General features: G+C 45.1%; 1 protein-coding gene across 1 annotated transcript in view; it reads left to right on the forward strand.

Annotated features, from left to right (window-relative positions):
* Positions 1–10,193, forward strand: part of LOC146699527 (collagen alpha-6(VI) chain-like) — a 46,784-nt gene extending 36,591 nt beyond the window's left edge. Inside the window, exons 33-39 of the mRNA XM_085472498.1 lie at positions 148–641; positions 3,229–3,325; positions 4,247–4,888; positions 4,962–5,046; positions 6,834–6,979; positions 7,901–7,948; positions 9,390–10,193. Of these exons, the coding sequence (XP_085328624.1) occupies positions 148–641; positions 3,229–3,325; positions 4,247–4,888; positions 4,962–5,046; positions 6,834–6,979; positions 7,901–7,948; positions 9,390–9,565 (1,688 nt within the window). The 3' untranslated portion in view covers positions 9,566–10,193. The remainder of the gene's footprint in view (positions 1–147; positions 642–3,228; positions 3,326–4,246; positions 4,889–4,961; positions 5,047–6,833; positions 6,980–7,900; positions 7,949–9,389) is intronic.
* The last annotated feature ends 11,695 nt before the right edge of the window (positions 10,194–21,888 follow it).

The following is a 21,888-nucleotide window of genomic DNA, read 5'->3' on the forward strand; positions in this document are numbered from 1 at the left end:
CTCCAACTGCTTGGTGGATTTTACTGAGTAGCAGAAGTCCTTTGTAACTTGTAACTAGTCGTCTTTGAGTATCTGTTAATCGGCCTGAGCGTGTTTCCAACACCGCGGTCGTTTCACTTCAGCTCTTCCTGACGTTACCTCCTCCAGGTGAGTCACAGTGTCCGGCCTACCCCACCGAGCTGGTGTTCGGCTTGGACATGTCTGACGACGTGACTCCGACGGCCCTCGAGAGGCAGCGCTCCGCCCTCCTCCACCTGCTGGAGGACTTGAGCATCGCTGAGAGCAACTGTCCACAAGGCGCTCGCGTGGCTGTGGTTGGATACAGCGCCTACACCAAGTACCTGATCCACTTCCAGGACTACCATCGCAAGACTGCGCTGATAGAAGCTGTGAAGAACATCGCCCTAGAGAAGACGTCCAACAAACGCCAGCTGGGCGCCGCCATGCGCTTTGTGGGTCAGAACATCTTCAAACGAGTGCGAGCTGGGTTCATGGTGAGGAAGGTGGCCGTGTTTTTCACCAATGGAGCGTCTCAGGACAACACTGACATTCTTGCTGCCATTATGGAGTACCGGGCTCTGAACATCGTCCCAGCAATCATCTCCCTGAGGAACGTTCCCGCGATTAATCAGGCGATGGAGGTGAGTTTGATTTAGCCTCCATCAGGTCCATGGTGAACATGCTAAAATTAGACGATACATTACAAATGAATTCTCAAACATGTTTCATAGTTTTTCTGTTGTTGGAAAAAACGATGTTGATGAATTAACCTGAACACTTTAAACTGCACCATCATGCACAAAATCATCTTTCATTTAGTCTGACTTAAAACCTGACTGAGACCATCTGGGGATGGGAACCAAAAACAGCTTTTGTAGGAAACCTGTTGCTGATGCTGCCCAGACAGACTTTACCTTCCACAGGTAACAAACAGCAGTCGGGCTGCAGCCTCCCTGTCTACCTGCTCACGTTTCTAAAGTAGAATCAGTCTTTGCTTCGTGTTCTGCTAAGAGAAAGATCTCAGAGATGTGAGTCCTCGTTAGGGATTTGCTTTGGTGCAGCCTGAGGTTCATGTTACTAAACTGTGGTTGTGAGACAGCTTTTTTTAATGTAACAGGTAGTGAAGCAAATTACTTTTTCCCAGGAACAATCAAGTAGCAAACTGCGTTACCTTTAAGAAAAGTGTTCTGGTGTCTTGCTAATCATTTTATCTTGACTCTGGATTCTGTAGAAAGAATAGAGCCTGGAATGTGAAGTGCGTGACTCCCTGGGGTAGCTCAAACACACAGCTTTGATCAGAAAACTCATAAGCTGGACATTATTTTATACAACCGACAAGGATTCAGGGTCACCCCAACTATCAGTTTCTTCTTTAGTCTGAAGTACTGAAGTAATAATCTGTAACCAAATATTATGTCTTGTTTGTTATAACAAATGAGAACTGCTTATTAACAGTTTTTTAAATGAATTCAAACTGTGTCTTTGGTTGGTTAATAAGCTGAAGTGCTGCCACTCCTCCTCCTCGGCCTGTGCGATGAGGAGTCTGGCTGTGACTCAGTGGGTCAGGATAACTCAGTATGTTGATACCAGCATGGACTAGCGTAGATCCATCCATCCATCCATTCGCTTCCGCTTATCCTTTTCAGGGTCGCGGGGGGCGCTGGAGCCTATCCCAGCTGTCATAGGGCGAGAGGCGGGGTACACCCTGGACAGGTCGCCAGTCTGTCGCAGGGCCAACACACAGGAACAGACAACCATTCACACTCACATTCACACCTAGTGGCAATTTGGATTGTCAAATCAACCTATCCCCACAAGCTGCATGTCTTTGGACGGTGGGAGGAAGCCGGAGTACCCGGAGGGAACCCACGCAAACACGGGGAGAACATGCAAACTCCACACAGAAAGACCCCGGCCTGATGGTGGAATTGAACTCAGGACCTTCTTGCTGTGCGGCAACAGTGCTAACCACCGTGCTGCCTCTTTTTTTTTTCTTTTTTTTTAGCGTAGATGAAAAGGTTAATAAATGAAATGGGAGCTGCTGTTACGATTGAGGTGGAGGACTCACACGCAGGACTCTGATGCACACCGGGTGTATATACAAAAAGGTGAGGGGTCAGGGCTCCAGGGAAATCCAGGGGCAAAGTGCTCATTCCTCTTCAGGCAATCCACACACGCGACCAGCCTCTCTCTCCGACACTCACCACACAGGAAGCAGTCCAGGGAGTCTGTACACAGGGAAACGTACTGAAGGTTTCTGTTTGAGGCTACACTTCCTCCTCGTAGTCACCAAACTGGCCTGATTTCCCACTTTGGACACAGTCAACCAGGCCAACAGTACCTTTGCAAAGCACCACAGGGCCTGGCTGGCTCTGTGGGGAGCCAGGCCTCCAGAGCTACAACCAGGCGACCAGGTGCTAAAGGAGGCAAAGGAATAATTGGACAACCGACAAAGTGAGCAGAAGAGAGCCAGCTTCTCAGACAGTTACTGCTGATGTTGCTGCTCTTTAGACAACTGAACAAGCACCACTGATGTGGTGCACCAGGAGCAGGAAGTGATGCAATAATGCAGCGAGTGTGCCACCCTATCTGTCCACAAAACCTACCATGCCTCTCAGTGTGAACATACAGGAGTGTGGAGTCGATATCGTAATATCTGGTTTGGATGAAGATGGGACTTCATAAATCAGTAAGCACTGTTACAGCAACGGCGCCCTGAGATTATCGGAGTGTTTGCCTTGGATTAAAAAACATTTGGCTCTTGATGCTACAGTCAGGGTGTCCCCGTTTCCTTTTTAGACCTTACAGTGTGATGACTTCTGGAGGGTTCCACGGTTTCATCATCTCCCTTTTAAACTCTTTGCTCTCACTTGAGCCAATACATCTGGGACCTTCTCAGCACATGATGTGAGGGCCTTTTTCCCAGCCTGTTTGGCCTGCAAGCACAAAGTCATTCCAGCTCATTGTGCACTTAGTCTCCCTGTGCGGCTCCAGTTATGTTTACAGTGTGTAGCCAGAAGTTAGTGTACAACAGGAAGAAACAGCTGTGGTGCCTGAAGCCTTCTCTCATGGCTGTCAGTTATAAAGCACATACAAGACCGAAGAGGGAAAGTTTAATAAAACATCATTTTCTTTAAGCTGCTTGTCGTCTTCCCTCAGTCGTTGAGGAATTCTGTTTGTCATGAACGAGCGAAGCGGTCGGTAACGGTAGCTGCTGTCTCCTCTCAGGCTGACGACACAGGAAACTCCATCTTCACGGTGCTGAGGAGGCCACAGGAGCCGGCTGCTGACCTGAGGAGGGTCAAGAGCTGTGCCGTCTGTTACGGTAACGACTGATGCTCATACCTCATCTGCACTGCACACTTTTTTAGTTCGAGTTAGATGAGCTGTGTGGGATCAAAGTGAATATGAGGAAGCTTGACTTTACAGTCCTCTTAAAAATGTAAATCGCCACATCTCACTGCTCTCAGGACGTGCGGCTACTTTTATTGATGCCATTATCGGCTCTGCAGCAGGTGACTGTGATAGTAGGTAGGGGTGGGACTTTATTTATACCGATATGTGACAGAAGGAAGGGGGCCGACACTCCGAGGCAGCAAGTGTAGCTTCAGGCCGAGTGCACAGACAGAAACACAGGGATGAGACCGCAGAGCTGAGTGCAGAGTTTTTAAAGCTGGCCTGGTTTTATTTTCAGCCATTTTTCCACGATGGAGAACAAAACGATTCAACTTGTCCAGGCCTTAAACGTGATGCGTGTTCTCCCCTGCGAGTCTCACAGCCCTGAATGTGCACTTGAAGCCATTTTTGATTCTAACTTGTTGGATCTGCTGCTCACCGCCAACAAGTTGCTGCAGTTTTACGACTTTCCCTGCTGATTAAAACCTCCCTGAGTCATTAAGCAATAACAAATGAAAGGTTTTTATACGACTGCAGTTAAAAACAAAACTTCCAGAACTTTTTCTGTGATTTCACACATTTCTTTCTTTGTTCATCGTGTAGAAAAACAGTTAAATATTTAACTTCTGTACACTGACAGAGACTTTGGTTGATACATAACTTTATGCCTTTAGGTGTCTAATCCTTCCCTGGATGAAAAACACTTACACAATATCAGACTTTTTTGTTTCAGTTTTGGTAATACATGAGAAAAATCACTTTTTACAATGAAGTTAACGTTAAATACACGAGCAGCGTATGTGATGTGGATGAATAAAGGTGTTTTCAGTGGCTGCTGCTGTCTCTGCAGACCCCTGCAGGCGTGCAGAGGAGTGCGCCTTCATCCAGGAACCAGTGCTGCCTCAGCAGGCGGATGTGGACCTGGTCATGGTGCTGGACAGCTCCAGGGAGATCCAGGCCGATGAATACGCCGGTGCCCGGCAGCTGCTGAGCTCTGTGGTGGAGCAGCTGGCCGTGAGTCCACAGCCCCGCCGAGCCGGCCGCCAGGCCCGAGTAGCTCTGGTCCAACAGAGCACCAAGGTGGAGTTCGGCCTGCAGACCTACCAGAACGCTGGAGACATGAAGACGTACATGATGCAGAACATGCAGCAGCAGGGCGGCTCTTTGGCGCTGGGACAGATGCTGGACTACACCCTGAGGGAGGTGCTGCTGAAGGCCGGCCAGCCGCGCAGCAAGAGGGCCGTCCTGACTGTGGTGGGCACCAAGACGGCCTACAGAGACCAGGCCAAGCTGCGCTACATCTCCCAGAAGGCCAAGTGTGAGGGGGTGGCGCTGTTTGTGGTGACGGTGGGTGATCGTTACAACCGGATGGAGGTGGAGGAGCTGGCCAGCGTGCCGATACAGCAGCACCTGATCAGACTCGACAGGCTGAAGGCCGACGAGCAGGGCTACGCCCAGCGCTTCATCAGGGTCTTCCTCTCCGCCCTCAACAGTAAGAGCACGCTCAGATCTCCCTGTCGTCTGTAACCAGACACACACTGACGGGCTGTTCGGGTTTATTTCAGAGGGACTCAACACTTATCCTCCACTCCCATTTAAACTGACCTGCAGCCAGCTGTCAGAGCCAGGCGACACTCTGGACACGAACAGGTAACACTTTCCACAGACTCACACAGACTCACACTAAGCCACAGGTTCCACAGACTCACACAGACTCACACTGAGCCACAGGTTCCACAGACTCACACAGACTCACACTGACTCACACTGAGCCACAGCTTCCACAGACTCACACAGACTCACACAGACTCACACTGAGCCACAGGTTCCACAGACTCACACAGACTCACACTGACTCACACTGAGCCACAGCTTCCACAGACTCACACAGACTCACACTGACTCACACAGACTCACACAGACTCACACTGACTCACACTGAGCCACAGCTTCCACAGACTCACACAGACTCACACAGACTCACACAGACTCACACTGACTCACACAGACTCACACTGACTCACACTGAGCCACAGGTTCCACTGACTCACACAGACTCACACAGACTCACACAGACTCACACTGACTCACACAGACTCACACAGACTCACACAGACTCACACTGACTCACACTGAGCCACAGGTTCCACTGACTCACACAGACTCACACAGACTCACACAGACTCACACTGAGCCACTGACTCACACAGACTCACACAGCTTTGTCATCAACAACACATCTGTGTAGCTCACACAAACACACCTTAAAGCAGATAACCCATAAGCTGGAGACAATGTCATCTCTTACTGTTTGGCACTAATTAACTGGGATAAGTTTCTCTTTATTGCTTCATGAACTTCTTCACAAATAAATTGAAGACAATAAGAACAACCCCAGGTTTCTCTTCAGCTCTGTAGCCAGGCTGACAAACAGTCAGAGCTCTGTTGAGCCAACCATCCCTTTAACCTTAACTAGTAATGACTTCACGAACTTCTTCACAAATAACATTTTTATCATTAGAGAAAAAATGACCAGTAATCATCCCACAGATGTAATATTATCTACAGCTACTCTTAGTACCATTGATGTTAAGTTAGACTCTTTTTCTCTAATTGATCTTTCTGAGTTAACTTCAATAATTACTTCCTCCAAACCTTCAACGTGTCTTTTAGACCCCATTCCTACAAAACTGCTCAAAGAAGTCCTGCCATTAATTAATTCTTCGATCTTAAATATGATCAACCTATCTCTAATGATCGGCTATGTACCACAGGCCTTCAAGCTGGCTGTAGTTAAACCTTTACTCAAAAAGCATCTCTAGACCCAGCAGTCTTAGCTAATTATAGGCCAATCTCCAACCTTCCTTTATATCAAACATCATTGAAAGAGTAGTTGTCAAACAGCTAACAGATCATCTGCAGAGGTTTATTTGAAGAGTTTCAGTCAGGTTTCAGAGCTCATCACAGCACAGAAACAGCTTTAGTGAAGGTTACAAATGATCTTCTTATGGCCTCTGACAGTGGACTCATCTCTGTGCTTGTCCTGCTAGACCTCAGTGCAGCGTTCGATACTGTCGACCATAATATCCTATTAGAGCGATTAGAACATGCTGTAGGTATTACAGGTACTGTGCTGCAGTGGTTTGTATCATATCTATCTAATAGACTCCAGTTTGTTTTTTATGGCCCCGCCCCTCCCTGAGCCTGGTTCTGCTGGAGGTTTCTTCCTGTTAAAAGGGAGTTTTTCCTTCCCACCGTTGCCAAGTTCTTGTTCATATGAGGTCGTCTGATTGTTGGGTTTCTCTGTAGTATTTCTATGCCTTGAAATATAAAGCACATAAATGTTAGTAAACAGCAGTTTCGGAGCAGCAATAATTAAACGTGTTATTCAGAAAGCTATTGTGATGGCTCAGCGAGTGCCGCTGCTCTGTGTCCAGTCAGGGCTCAGCAGACTGGGAGCTGGAGATTTCCGATCAGCCGAGAAACAGGTTCCAGGAGCAGACGGGAATCTTGGCAAGAAACCTGAGCGTCATCAACACTCTGAGCAAAAGAAAGAGGTTGTTTTCAGGAGCTGACCTCACAGGTAGAGCACTCACACACACACATAAACACACACACACACTCACTAATTAGTGCTCAGTAACATTCAAAAACATTTTGGAAAGAAAAGCATCTGCACTTTCAGTTTCTTGAAGACGTTTCACCCGAGAAGCTTCTTCAGTTCTCAGAGCGACTGGTGGAGCGTCCCAGATTTTTAAGCCCTGTGGGAGTGTCCCTACGAGGGTCGTGGACCTCCTATTGATCCTCTGCCTGGGTGTGAAAATGGGTGGGGGTCACAATCAACCAAGATGTTGGGTGAACCCACACGTGTAAAGAAAGCTCTTAAAACATGCGGTTATCCTAATTGGGCTTTCATCAAATCAGCAAAGAGGCTGATTCCCTGAGGTCAGAAGGCCCAGGATGTGATTGGGCGTTAAGGCGTCGGGAATGAAATCACATGATAGGGTGGAGTTAGGTTTCACCCAAACCCTTGGCTGATTGTGACCTGCACCTGTTTTCATACCTCGGCTCGTGTGATTAGGTACAGGATCATTAGGGGGTCCGTCGTCCCCTCTTGGGCCGGGGCTTAAACCAGTTGCTGTAAGAACTGAAGAAGCATAAACGTCTTCAAGCAACTTAAAGAAGTCCAGACGCTTTTCTTTCCAAGCTCCTCAGACTACGATGAGCTGGATGACTGAGAACCTTTACAGACATGTTTCTAATTAGTTAAAAACAAACAGATTTTAACCACGAATGGTTCACATTCAGTCGTCAGTGAGTCCACATCATTAACAAGCACACACTCGGATCACTGGCCTGTTTATGGCCGTCTGTGTTGCTGTTTATTTCTCCCCTGTGGGTGTAACTCAGCCTGTGGTGTTGTAAAGTGCTCTAATGAAACCTGCTTCACTGAAGCTCTGCAGCTTTAGCTCGCACTCCCTGCTGACTGTTTGGTCTCTGACAGATGTGGACGTGGAGCCGACGAAGCAGCTGGACAGCTTTGTGTCCACAGGTGAGCATCCACCTGCTCTCAGTCACACTGTCCTTTCTCTTCCTCGCTACGATGACGGGAAGAACGCTGAGTTTGAGGAACGCAGATGATCTCAGTGACATCGCACCTGCAGTCTGCAATCATCAAATAGGGAGACATTGACCAAAACATGAGCCACAAACATTCAGCCTACTTCAGTTTAACCAGCCGAGAACTGAGGGAAAGTCTTTTAGTGGGGTAGCTCAAACCGGTCAAAAGATACAGACTAAAATAAATTCCCCTTCAGAGGACATAAACGAGTGTGCTGGGTGTCAGGAGGTTACAGTGTTATTAGTAAGAAGCACAGCTGCACTTTGCAGCTCGATACATAAACTGTGCCCAGTGTCCTGCTAGCCTACCGTGTGAGGACAACGACTGATATTTCCCAGCCTTCAGAGCAGACGGCAGATATCCGAGCTCAGACTTCCTGTTCAGTTCACTCTTCATTGTTTATGCATTTAATAATAGTCTGCAAAAATCAAATCAAACACCCTGGCAAAGAAGGCCCAGAGCTGCTGCTCTACCCTCCTCAGTGGAGAGCGTGATCCTCCTGCCAGGTGTTTGTACTCAGGGGCCACGACTGAGAGCAGGAAGGCTGCCTGAGGGTCATTAACACCCCCCAAAAAATCACTGGCTGCCCTCTGACACACCTGGAGGCCATCGCCAGATCCTCCTGTCTCAAGTAAACCAGGGCCATCACAGGTGACCCCGCCCCCCACCTGTTTGACCCACTGCTCTCTGGTCTGCGCCTCAGGTCAGTCAGCTGCCACACCTCCAGACTCACTAACAGCTTCTTCCCCGACCCCTGCCCACCAATCTGAGGCATGGTCTGAGTGACCCTCATCACTCAGGACGCTCACACACTCACATTCCTCTAGAGCAGGGGTCGCAACCTGCGGCTCTTTAGTCCTTATACTGCGGCTCCACGTGGTTTGGAAAAAAATGACAAGTAACTGAAATGTATTTTAATTGTCTTGGTTCTTTTTTAACTTGTAGTTCGCAATTGGAAGATTATCGTGATCTTGAAATACAAAAATAAAATTATATGTTAGTATTCTTCATCGCTCAAAATAACCGTACCCGCCGAAGCGCCGTGGATTTATCGAGGCTTTCAACCCCAGGCAGGCCAAGCATGGATCTTTGGATCCACAAACGTAAGTGAGCAGCTCCTCCATGAACTATGGTAACAACAAGCTGGGTCCAAACTGCTCTTTGGGTGTTAAAGGTTGCTGACCCCGATCTGTCTGCTATGTATTCCTGAAGCCCTTTACTATTGATATATTTTCTTCCTCCGTTGCAGAGCGCCCATAATTTTGCACATGTACAATGACAATAAAGGGCTCTTCTATTCTTCTGTTCTGTTTTATTGAGTTTGTTTTTCTGTGAGCTGATTTTGCCTCCTCGCTCCTGTCACCTCTTGCAGGCATCTGCTTCCTCGGCAAGGATGCTGGCGACTGTGTGAATTACACGGTCAGGTGGTTCTTCGACCACAAACGCAGCGTCTGCTCCCGTTTCTGGTACAGCGGCTGCGGAGGCAACGAAAACCGCTTTGCGACGCAGGCAGAATGCGAGAGAGTTTGTCTGTCAAAGCACAGATGAGGCGCCGGGCCACCGATCTGCACTGAGAGCTGACACAGCAGCAGAGCGACCTCAGAGCAGCTTCGTCCACAGTGGGTTTTGTTCTGGGCAGTTAAAGTGTAAAGACTTAAACACACACAAGGAGCCGCCTTGTCCTCCACCCATGTATGATTAGTTTAGTTCACTCCTCTGAAACTACTTTACTGAAATGGAATAATCTTTTTTATGTCACAGGGTGCTATTTTTAAAGGTATTTTCATTTTTAAATACTTTAAATGCTTCCAAGAAAAGACATCACGAGAATGTGTTGAAAAATGATTTTATGCTTAAAACCTTTATGAATTATGTTTAACAGATGCCAAAGGAAGCAGGACTGTGATGCAAATTTCTACCAGGCGTTGGTGCAGTGCCTTTGCAGCTGCAGCCGGGCAAACAAAATCTGTGAGAAAATTTAGAAACATCAAAAACTAAAGTTAAAACAACGCCAGCTCAAGAAACGCTGCCCCCTGCTGTTGAAAATATTAAAACCTGCCTTTAAAATCCAAATATTTCCAAAGCTCGCAGGCGCCTTGAAGCAGCTCCTCTGAAACAGCTGCATGTATTTTGTACTGTTTGTTTCTGAATAAAAGTTTGTGTTTAGATAAAAGTCCGACATGTGTCCGTGTCTGTGTGCCTCTTCAGGATTTCAGTGAAAACAACCCAAACCTGACATTAAAACAGATAAACGCAGCACAACAAAGTTTAAAACATTATCCACCTGATATGTTAAAGCTCATATGAAATATTCAGTGATCCTGTCACGCGAGGTTCAACCTCTGCGTTCAGGTCAAAGACGGTACTGCTGTGCTGTGTTCCTGCCTCAAGGTGGCGCTGCAATGCCTAAGAAGCAGTCAGCAGGCCCAGGCTCCCTCACTCAGTAAAAATGAGTTATTGGTAAGCGCTCAGCAGCGACGCTGCCCACTCTGCAGCACAGGGACGCCACACGTCTCTGCATCGAGTGATCGTTGCAGCGTGCGGCAGTGGAAGCTGCGCTGCTCTGAGCTCCATCGCTTCCTGTTAAAAACAGTCTTTTCATACAACAGTTTTTGAACTTAACGGGTTTTCCTTTGGATAATTTACTGTACAACGCGTTACATAACAGTGACAGGATGATAGAGTCGTTTACTGGGATGCACCATCGTGAAGGCTGGAGTTATCCTCCAGACTGGTATCTGATGTTTTTGTGACCACACGCTCAAAGACTTTATCACAGGTCATTTTTTATTGTGAAGAAAGATGGAAACACAAACATCCCCATCAGCCTGAAGTCTCATGGTTTATTTATTTGATCATTTTAAGACTTCGAGCTCAGTAAACTGGTGTCTATTAGACAAGTTGTGGTTTTAATCGTCTTTGCTGTCTTTAAACATTACATTTCACTTCCAAATGTGAGCACAGAAGTAATAACAGTAACTCACCTGAAAGGAGTTTCCCCCCTCTGTTGGTAAAAAGCAGGTTTAATACCATGATACATAACACAGGACGATGCTGCTCTGCCTCGTGGGATTCTTCAGCAATCCTGAAACACTGACTACACTACTCGGGCCCACAGAGCAAAAGTAATGATTTTATTCCACCTTATTTTATTTCTATAATACAAAGAAAGATTAGTGTGATTATTCATTTGTGTTAAGTCTTTTTGTTTTATTGGATTCCAGCCTTTGTAAAAGAAAATCATGCGTCTTTGGGTTTGAAGGCTGTCACATGACCTTCAGCGCCGGCGGTGTCACCGCTCCAGGACGGTCCACCAGCAGCGCTACGAGCCAAAGGGAGCATCATCAGGAAGCAGGCATGTCCCTCACTTTGCACAGACTGTAAAGATGAAATGTGATGTTATTCATTAGTCTGTGAATTCCAGTTTTGCCCCATTAAAAATGCACAGAAAGATATTTAACCAGCGTGAAAAACTCCAGGCAGACGTTGTCTTACAACAGACACATAACTGTGCAGGCAGCACAGAGCGGACCCAAACGCAGACTCATGCACTGAAACATGAACTCAAAATACAGCTTTACTGCTCAGAATGGAAAAGGGAATACAAAACGATACTGGGAACACTGGGAAACGCACACAACCATGAGGGAGACGCTGACATGAGAGACGGATAACGAGGAACAAACACGGAAACACGAGACCTTCACAATAAAACAGGAAACAGAGGAACATGAGACAGAGGGCAAAGACACGAGGGGAAATCTAATAAACTGAATAAACCTTGGACCTAAAACACAAATAGTAACACAACATGACAAAGGACACAAGGAACTCCAAACACTGGGTGATATGACCGAGACCATGACCCACAGGCCTGTCACAGGTTTCCTAACGTGTTCTCAGCCTGTATGTATGTAGTGAGCTACAAAGGGGTTAGCAATAGACATAAAAATATTGATTTGAAAGTACTCACAGTCATAGATCAAGAGATTATATTCATAATTATTAAATGATCTATACTTGACAACAAGCTGTGTATCGTAAGTGAATATGGCCCAAATGTTGACGACGCCTCATTCTTCCACTGCACTCTCTGAACACCTAAATTACTCACTCGACCTCATCTTCGGACTAAATAGAGAGAAAGGCTCAACACAGCAGGAAGTCAGCGCAGTCCACAAATATAATCAAACTGTAGATGAGCGATGCTGGCTTTGCGACTTTGGCGCTCCCTTCACCCCAACAGTAAGGAATATTCTTTCTTTGTCACGGTTAGCGCTGGCCAACCGTGGGGATGTGGGAGTGAAGACCCAGATGCAGGACTCTTAATGATGACGAGTGCGTTTATTTACAGCGATGTAAACAGTTCATTGGCTCTCGTGCCACGTCTTCTTCCCAACTGCCTCGTGCTCTCTGCTCCCGTGTCTCTACACACATTTTAAAGAGTTAACTGGAAATTTTTATTTGCAACTTTACACAAAACTCCTCAACAGCCTGTGTCCGAACAAATGAGCAAACATCGTCCAGCGTCTGTCTCCTGAGGGGCACCAGGCAGGGATGCCCACTCTCCCCTTCACTGTTTGCAGTGTTTGTCGAAACACTAGCAGCAGCAATTAGACAGAATACAGTGATTAAGGGCATAAAATGTAAACATAAAATCAGTCTATGTGCAGACGATGTGTTGCTTTCTCTCCAAAACTCACAACAGATGCTTCAGTGTGACCAGAAAATCCTTTTGATTCACAAGTCAAACATGTAAATCCACCTCTAATGAGGAAGATGACGGGAGGAGCCGGAGGAGGTGCCACCTTTCCTCCTCCACCCCCCCGCCATCGCCCCTCTCCTCCTCTAAAAGCAGCCCTGAGCTGCAGCTCTGGATCAGCTGTTTGGTTGCAGAGGTGCTGATGCTGCTGCAGCAGAGCTGTAAGTGGGTTCACGTCTTTTTCTCTTTGATCTTGCGGTCAAAGAAAATATGCAGATTTTTCTGAGTCAATTTGGGAAGTTTGGAATTTCCTGTTGTGTCAGAGAGGAAATGATTGCATGCGCAGTTTACCGTCTGTCTCCTCCTGAAATATCACCTGATGATGTCTGATCACAGGTCAGTTTTGTGTGATTCCAGCTGTGATGTTGTGAAAGCAGCTGCTTGTCTGCTGAGACTTTTAGTGGAGCTCAACCTACAGACTGAGCTGCAGCAGCTCACGGTGTGTCAGAGCAGACGGGCATTAACGCTTCAGCCCAAAAAGACGAGCGTGGTTCTTACCTTGGCACGCCTGTGCAGCCGCCTCTTCAGATTGGGATTCATTGAGAATGTGCTGCCTGATGAATGTTGCATGGACTGACACTGCCTTATGCCCCTCATGCTGTTTCAACTGTTATCTCAGATCTTTGTGCTTTAATCAAAGATCTTTTTTATTTTTGTTAATTTTGAAAATAAAAATATTTCAGTAATGAAATAAATTATATAATAATAATTATTATAAAATTATATAATATTTCAGGGTTAAAGTTGAAATACTGTTTACTCTTTAATCCTGAAATAGTACTGTGAGATCTCAGATTTTGTCTTTCTTTCTTCAAATTAACAATACAGTGCACTAAGGGTTTTGTTCTCTTTGTGTCATTTGTTGTTCTGGCCTCTAGTTTAAGTCACTGTCTTCTGTTTCATGGGTTATATTCCTTCTGTCTATCCTTCAGTGTCACGTTTGAGTGTTTGTGATTTGTGTCTTATTTCCTGTTTTATTTTGATAGTCCCAGTCCTATGTCAGTGTATTCAGTTTTACCTGCCCCTGTCTCGTTAGTCCTAATCTCTCCCAGCTGTGTCTCCCTCCTGTTTCCCATTCCCTGATTACTCCCTGTGTATATAAGCCCTCTGTTTGCCTTTGCTCTCTTTTGTGTCGTACTTTCTCCATGCCGTGTGTTTGTCGTGTTCCAGTGTTTCTACTTTTTGTTTTTGAGTTATTTTTATGAGGGTTTTTCAGCATTAAGGCAGCGTTTTGAGTTCCAGTCCTGTCTGTGTGAGTCCTGTACAGTATCTCAGCTGTTCCTAGGACTGCACTGTTCTTCACAGAGATCTCCGATGTTGTTCCTGGGATCTGCTGGAGCCACTTGCCTAGTTTGGGGGTCACCGTACCAAGTGCTTTGATTACCACTGTGACCACTGTTACCTTCACCCTCCACATCCTCTCCAGCTCTTGATATTATTAGAGCTTCCCTTTAAGTCTAGCTTTGTCCAGCCACTGGTAGGATTTCTGGATATTAGCCATCTCCTCTACCTGCCGGTGGTACATACCGTGAGGGGCCTGTACTTCCATGATGGTTCCTCGTCTCCCTCCTCTTTCTTGGGTTTCTGCTGCCTGAGGTATTAAGTTGGAACAATTCAATTTTATTTATATAGCGCCAAATCACAACAAAAGTCACCTCAAGGCGCTTCATAGATACAGAGAAAAACCCAACAATCATATGACCCCCTATGAGCAGCACTTTGGCGACAGTGGGAAGGAAAAACTCCCTTTTAACAGGAAGAAACCTCCAGCAGAACCAGGCTCAGGGAGGGGCGGGGCCATCTGCTGTGATTGGTTGGGGTGAGAGAAGGAAGACAGGATAAAGACATGCTGTGGAAGAGAGACAGAGATTAATAACAGATATGATTCAATGCAGAGAGGTCTGTAACACATAGTGAGTGAAGAAGAAACACCCAGTGCATCATGGGAATCCCCGGCAGCCTACGTCTATTGCAGCATAACTAAGGGAGGATTCAGGGTCACCTGGTCCAGCCCTAACTATATGCTTTAGCAAAAAGGAAAGTTTGAAGCCTAATCTTGAAAGTAGAGATAGTGTCTGTCTCCTGAATCCAAACTGGAAGCTGGTTCCACAGAAGAGGGGCCTGAAAACTGAAGGCTCTGCCTCCCATTCTACTTTTAAATACTCTAGGAACAACAAGTAGGCCTGCAGAGCGAGAGCGAAGTGCTCTAATAGGGTGATATGGTACTACAAGGTCATTAAGATAAGATGGGGCCTGATTATTTAAGACCTTGTATGTGAGGAGCAGGATTTTGAATTCTGGACTTAACAGGAAGCCAAAACAGGAGAAATCTGCTCTCTCTTTCTAGTCCCTGTCAGGACTCTTGCTGCAGCATTTTGGATTAACTGAAGGCTTTTCAGGGAGTTTTTTGGACTTCCTGATAATAATGAATTACAGTCGTCCAGCCTGGAAGTAATAAATGCATGAACTAGTTTTTCAGCGTCACTCTGAGACAGGATATTTCTAATTTTAGAGATGTTGTGCAAATGGAAGAAAGCAGTCTTACATATTTGTTTAATATGTGCATTGAAGGACATGTCCTGGTCAAACATGACTCCAAGGTTCCTCACAGTGTTACTGGAGGCCAAGGTAATGCCATCCAGAGTAAGAATCTGGTTAGAGACCATATTTCTAGGCTTTTCAGGGCCGAGTACAACAACCTCAGTTTGATCTGAATTAAGAAGCAGAAAGTTAGCGGCCATCCAGGTCTTTATGTCTTTAAGACATTCCTGCAGTTTAACTCATTGGTGTGTGTTATCTGGCTTCATGGACAGATAGAGCTGGGTGTCATCTGCATAGCAGTGTAAATGTATGCTATGTCTTCTAATGATGCTGCCTAAGGGAAGCATGTATAATGTAAACAGAATTGGTCCTAGCACTGAACCCTGTGGAACTCCATAATTAACCTCAGTGTGTGAAGAGGACTCTCCATTTACATGCACAAACTGGAGTCTATTAGATAGATATGATACAAACCACTGCAGTGCAGTACCTGTAATACCTACAGCATGTTCTAATCGCTCTAATAGGATATTATGGTCGACAGTATCGAACGCTGCACTGAGGTCTAGCAGGACAAGCACAGAGATGAGTCCACTGTCAGAGGCCATAAGAAGATCATTTGTAACCTTCACTAAAGCTGTTTCTGTGCTGTGATGAGCTCTGAAACCTGACTGAAACTCTTCAAATAAACCTCTGCAGATGATCTGTTAGCTGTTTGACAACTACTCTTTCAAGGATGTTTGATATGATATGATATTGATATATCTACCACAGCATCGCAGGCAATACAACTTTATTTATAGCACATTTAAACATCAAAGTGCTTCACAACAAGGTTAGAATATAAGATATAGGAGTCCAAAAAACCCTAAAAAGTACAGATAAAATAAGCAATAAAACTTCAGAATATAATTTAAAAGAGAATTACTGAGTATAAATATAAGGTGGGGGTATTTATACAGTGGAGCATCAGTAGAAGATAAATACTATAGGATAAAATATAGGGGATGTGCACTAACTAGCTGAAAACACTCGGTCAAACAGCCAAGTTTTTAACAGCGTGTTAAATGAATAGATGGAATTAGAGGCGCGAATAGCAGCAGGAAGATTGTTCCAGAAGCTCGGGGCTGCCAGGACAAAAGCACGGTCACCTCTTAGCCGGGATCTAGGCTGCACTACGAGTCTCCCAGGGGTATAGGAGAGCTCTGGACTACTGCAGGACTTTGCTGGTAGATGACGCAGGCGAGCAGTTTGAGTCTAATGTCCAAAGTACCAAACAAAGAAAAGAGTAAACAAAAATCACAAAATAAGAAACTGAAAGGGCAGCTTTACTCTTACTTAAATGTAATTGGGAATAAACACTAAAACTAGAAACCGCTGAAGGGGACAGTGAGGGTGATCAGGCAGACAGCTGTGCACACAGCTGGCACAAATCAGGAGTAATGAGCAGGAACTCGATATTAAACAAACACGACTGATTTCACGAGGAGACAAAAGGACGAAACACAGAAAGTAAAATAACTAAATGGAAAGATAACATACACGTGACCAGACTAGATACAAGGAAACTTAAATGTCTTTAATGTCAGTAAAAATGTAAAATCTGCTCTTTCTTCTGTCAGAAGGCCGACAGCAGCTCCACAAACAGCTGGAAGCTCAAGAACCGAACACGACTCTGGATTTGTTTGTCTGACGGGGCACCCCGGGTGTCGACGGCACCAGACCAGCACCCAAAGGAGACCCCGGCAGCCCAGGGACACTGGTAAGACACATCCATACTCTGCATGTAAAACATGGAAGTAGTGACCATGACATCACCCACTGGTTGGTGGAGTAGTCCTTTGAAGCCACGACTTTATGGTCGAGTTTTAGGGGATCAGAGGTAACTGCACGAGAAGGTGTCTGCTGGTAAGGAGACTCGTTTTAGGAGCATCGGGTGGACATTAGACGAACTGCAGCTTTTGGGGGTCTCAGTTATTTATAGTGTTAAATGTTGGGGCTGAACTGTAAGGTTCATTTTTCTACATCCATCTGGATCAGTGATGGATGCTGGAGATGATTCTGGTGAGCTCATCAGACTTACGACATCTCGTTCATGCTGTTACATGAAGGCTGATTTGCAGTTACAAAGCACTTGGCCTCTTGTATAAACAGATTTGTTTAAGAGTTTCCTGATGTTTTTCATTTAGTTACATAACTGGTCTTGAGTATGTGAAGTATTGCGGTCTGACAGGGTTTTTATTCATGGGCCTTTTTGTTTGTTCTCAGTGTTTTTGGCAGCTTTCACAGAGTATTTGTAAAGCTCGTTGTACCAGTGTAGCATCAAACCTGTGTCATTAATCACTGATTGCTGGACCCTTTTGCTACTCCACATTCAGCTCGTGCACTGGGGGAGTGAACATTTAAGACATTCCCGGGCAAGCGGATCTATATAATCTCTCTCATTGGTTCTGGGTCTGCCGCCGGTGTTCCTCTCAGTTGAGCATTGTAACAGGGCGGCCCTTAGCGGCTGGAAACACAGTAAGATGGACCAAGGCAAGTGTAGTGGAACAATAAGTATTTATTTGCCATACAGCTCCTTACAAACAATTCACTTGTCGAGCTTCTTCACAGCACATCAACCCTCTAATGACAGCCTTAAATATGTTCAGCTGTCACAGACTAAACCATTATTCCACTTTCAGGTAAATTCTTAAATCCCAACCTTCCACCACAGTATACATTATACCAGTTTGAATAAATACATAAATACATTTCACAAACCCTGGATTACCCCGAAATTAAAGCCGTCCTCAAGCAGAAGAGGAGGGCCTTCAAATCTAGAGACAAGGAGGAGCTGGAAAGGGTGCAGAGAGAGCTGAGGGGACTGATAAGGAAAGGGAAGGACAGCTACAGGCAGAAGATGGACAACCAGCTTCGAGAGAACAACGTTGGTGAGGTCTGGAGGGGCCTCAGAGCCATCTCGAGGTGGGCAAACGAACTGAATCATTACTTCAACAGGTTTGATTCATCATGAGGCGGTCTCCAACCCTCACCCACCCCCACTGCTGCTGCTCCACCTCTGACACCTCCTCTACTCACCCTGCTCACTCCTCCCCACCCCCAACAACAGCAAGACTGTAAATAATGAACAGGCTGTCAACTTTAATTCAAATGCTCATTTTAAGTGCAGACTAAAACATATTGATCACATAATCCCAGCACACAATCCTGTCAATTAAAAGCACTAACAATTAAAGTTTTTTGGGTTTTGTCCCTGGATGTCTCTACAGTACATCAGGCAGTCATTGGATTTTCATCCAAGTTTAAAAACTTATATTTATATTAATATAAATATATTATTTAATTATATTGAATTGTGTTTTTTTTCCAATTGCTTTTAAAGCTTTTGAAAATTGGAGGCTGTGCATGAAACTGTCTGACATCCCTGAACAGTTAATAAAACCTTTGATAAACCGAAGCTGAAAGTCTTCAGTCACATTTTAATCTGTTGCCTTAATCGCACAGATACAACTTTAAAGATTTTATAAGACCTTTTTTGTGACGCACAGGGTCGCTCTGGTTTACAACGCTGTTAATAAATACATTTGATTCATGTTTTTCTTTCTTGTGCAGGGTCGTAATGGAAGAAGAGCTCCCGGTGGTGAGAAGGTCTGTTACTGTGCACAGATATCTGACTCACCTGGTGAGAGAGGAACCCGAGAACTTCCCAGGTGCTGCTGGGCCACAGGTGAGTCCTATCGTGACGGTATGCTCATGTAACACTAACAAAGCGCTAATGAATGAATGCATATCAGGTATTAAGCTAAATATCGGGCTATTATTAATCAGAAGATGTAAGAACGGCTACTGGAGTTGATTGTCAATAATTAATAAATACAACACAAAAGCTTTTGCAGGTATCATGTATTTCAACAAAACAAAGAAAAAGCCAGTTGGGGTGCACAAACACAACTAAATAATCCTGTAGCTTATATTAAGCAATATAGGTTCTCAAATCAAAAAATGTTCCCCATAAATAACACACATCTGTATCAAAACGAGTCCGGCTCGCCATCCTTTTTAAACCCAAAAGGGTCACCTGGCCTGTATTAAATAAACAGGGTCAACAAGAAATCACAAAAATAATATTAAAATGTTAATGCCAGGTAAGCTAAATACAAGTTATTCTTGTTCCTGTGTACACAACTTATAAATAAAAAAACAACATATTTAACCAATTAGGATTTAACAAACAGTTCAACTGCAATATACAGATTGTACAACTTCAAAACATTTATCCAACAAATATCAGTCAACTCAAAACAGTCCTTCAAGTAGTTTGGACCTGGAGGTTGCTGTGGTCTGCTCTTAGATCCACTGGCCACTGAGCTCTTCCTATAGCGAATACCATCAATCAGCTCCAATTTATTCAGTTCTCTACGGAGAATTTCAGGAAGCTCTTCCATGGCTGTTGGGGGAACCTTTTCTCCTGAGTCCAACTGGTGAATAACCTCCCGGAGAGTTGGATCGGTTCTCTGTTTTTGATAAATAGATATGGTGGAAATAACAGGAAGTCCATGGGAATCTTCTGAGTAATTCTCAGGAAGCACTGTGTTGATGGACAGGGATTCAACCAAACTATTCTCAGCTTGGGTCCTGACAGCTTTGGCAAATCGCATCAGCGACTTCAGCTGATATTTCATCATCACTGTTGCTTGAGAGATGTTGTTGAGCAAACTGATTATTAGTGCCTCATCTTTCTGAGCAGGTTCAGGTTTTTGCTTGCCAGCTCGATACTGTATCTTGAACGAGAATGTAGAAATACAGCCAGCCAACGATGGCCGGTAGCATCCAACTTTGTTGATGTCTAGATATAGGTAAGAGGGTTGTTATCCGTGACCACTGTAAAATTTGCTCCATGCAAGTAATCATGAAATGTTTCTGTCACGCTCCACTTCAGTGCCAAAACTTCAAGCTTGTGAGCTGGGTAACGACTTTCACTGGATGACAATGCCCTACTGGCATAGGCTATCACCCTAAGTCTCCCCTCTTGCTCTTGGTAAAGGGCGGCGCCCAATCCGGAGGTACTGGCGTCAGTGTGGAAGATGTAAGGCAATGCCGGATCAGCAAAACCTAGAACTGGTGCAGTGCTAAGTTTGTCAATGAGAGTATCAAAAGCCAAGTGGCATTCAGGACTCCACCTGGAACCAAAGATTGCTTGGGATCAAACTGTGAGCTCTTAGAAGTCTCATTTCTGGAGCTTTCGTGAGTGGATGGGTATCCACATGTGAGGTTGTTGAGTGGCTTGGCCTGTAGTACCCAGCGAATCCCAAGCACGGAAACACATTTTGAGCCAGTGAGCGCTGTAAACGACCTTGGTCCCATATTCCTAATCACGTCCCTGTGGGATATATAAACTTCTATCTCTAACCACTTTTTTACTCTACTTCTCATCCAGGAAGCAAACACTAAAGGCTCATTCAGAGCAGCTGCACACACTTAGTCCTTCAGTCGTTTTTGGCCGAGTAGACAGAGTTCTCATGAATAATGATCCTTGGCATCAGTTATGTGTTTAACTCCAGCGTGGTGTAGCTGTTGGACTTAGCTCATAAAGAGACTTCCAGAGAAATTCACTGGAGCTGTGTGTGTGTGTGTACGCAACTTTAAATATTGTCATTCATTCATATTGATGACAAGGATATACACTCGTAATCAGGCATTAATGTTGCTGCAGGGAGCCGGGGGAACGGCGGCGAACCAGGACCCAAAGGAATGCCTGGTTTTCCAGGATCTCAGGTGAGTGCGTCACTTCACCGGTGCAGATAAGCCTATAGTGACTGATTTAAACAGTATCACTGCTCATGATGTTAACAGAGTGTGAGCTGTTCCTCCTGCAGGGTAAACATAGACCAGTTGGGGAACCAGGGCCAGCTGGAGGTCGTGACATCACTTCCTATGGCACCCAGCTGTAAAAGTGACTGTGTTTGTAGGTTTTTCAAATTGAATATTGTTGCATCGGACTCTCTTCAGTCAGAAAGTGGTTTCTGTATCTTCATCTAAATGACGTCGAACTACTTCCTGTTCCTTTACAACAGAGAAAGCCAACAGCACATAACGCTCCCTGTATCTCAAGTTCCCAGTTTATTATTCCGTTCACACATATTAACATATGAGAGCAGATGGTTCGTAAATGTTTTGACCAATCTGTTGTTGTTTCAGGGCCAACCAGGAGATCCAGGTGTAATTCTGGATCACAGGGACCCAGAGCAATGCTGGTAGGGAATTTAACGTCTCATTTAATGGTTTTTCTTTATTTTCACAACTATTTACATTGTAGATTCTCATCAAAAATACGAGTGCACACTCATATGGAATTATTTAGTAAACAAAACAGTGTGAAATAACTCAAAACATGTTTGATAATGTAGACTATTCATAATTTCCACTCTTTGCTGTGATTACTGCTTCGCTCACTCTTGTCATTCTCTCGGTGAGCTTCATGAGGTCGTCTCCTGAAATGGTTTCCAACAGTCTTGAAGGAGTTCCCAGAGATGCTGAGCTCTTGTTGGCCCTTTGCCATCACTCA

Source organism: Copadichromis virginalis, linkage group LG11, assembly GCF_057382275.1.
Source record: "Copadichromis virginalis isolate Kocher_CV1m ecotype Utaka linkage group LG11, C_Virginalis_male_GT1.1, whole genome shotgun sequence".
NCBI lineage: Eukaryota > Metazoa > Chordata > Actinopteri > Cichliformes > Cichlidae > Copadichromis > Copadichromis virginalis.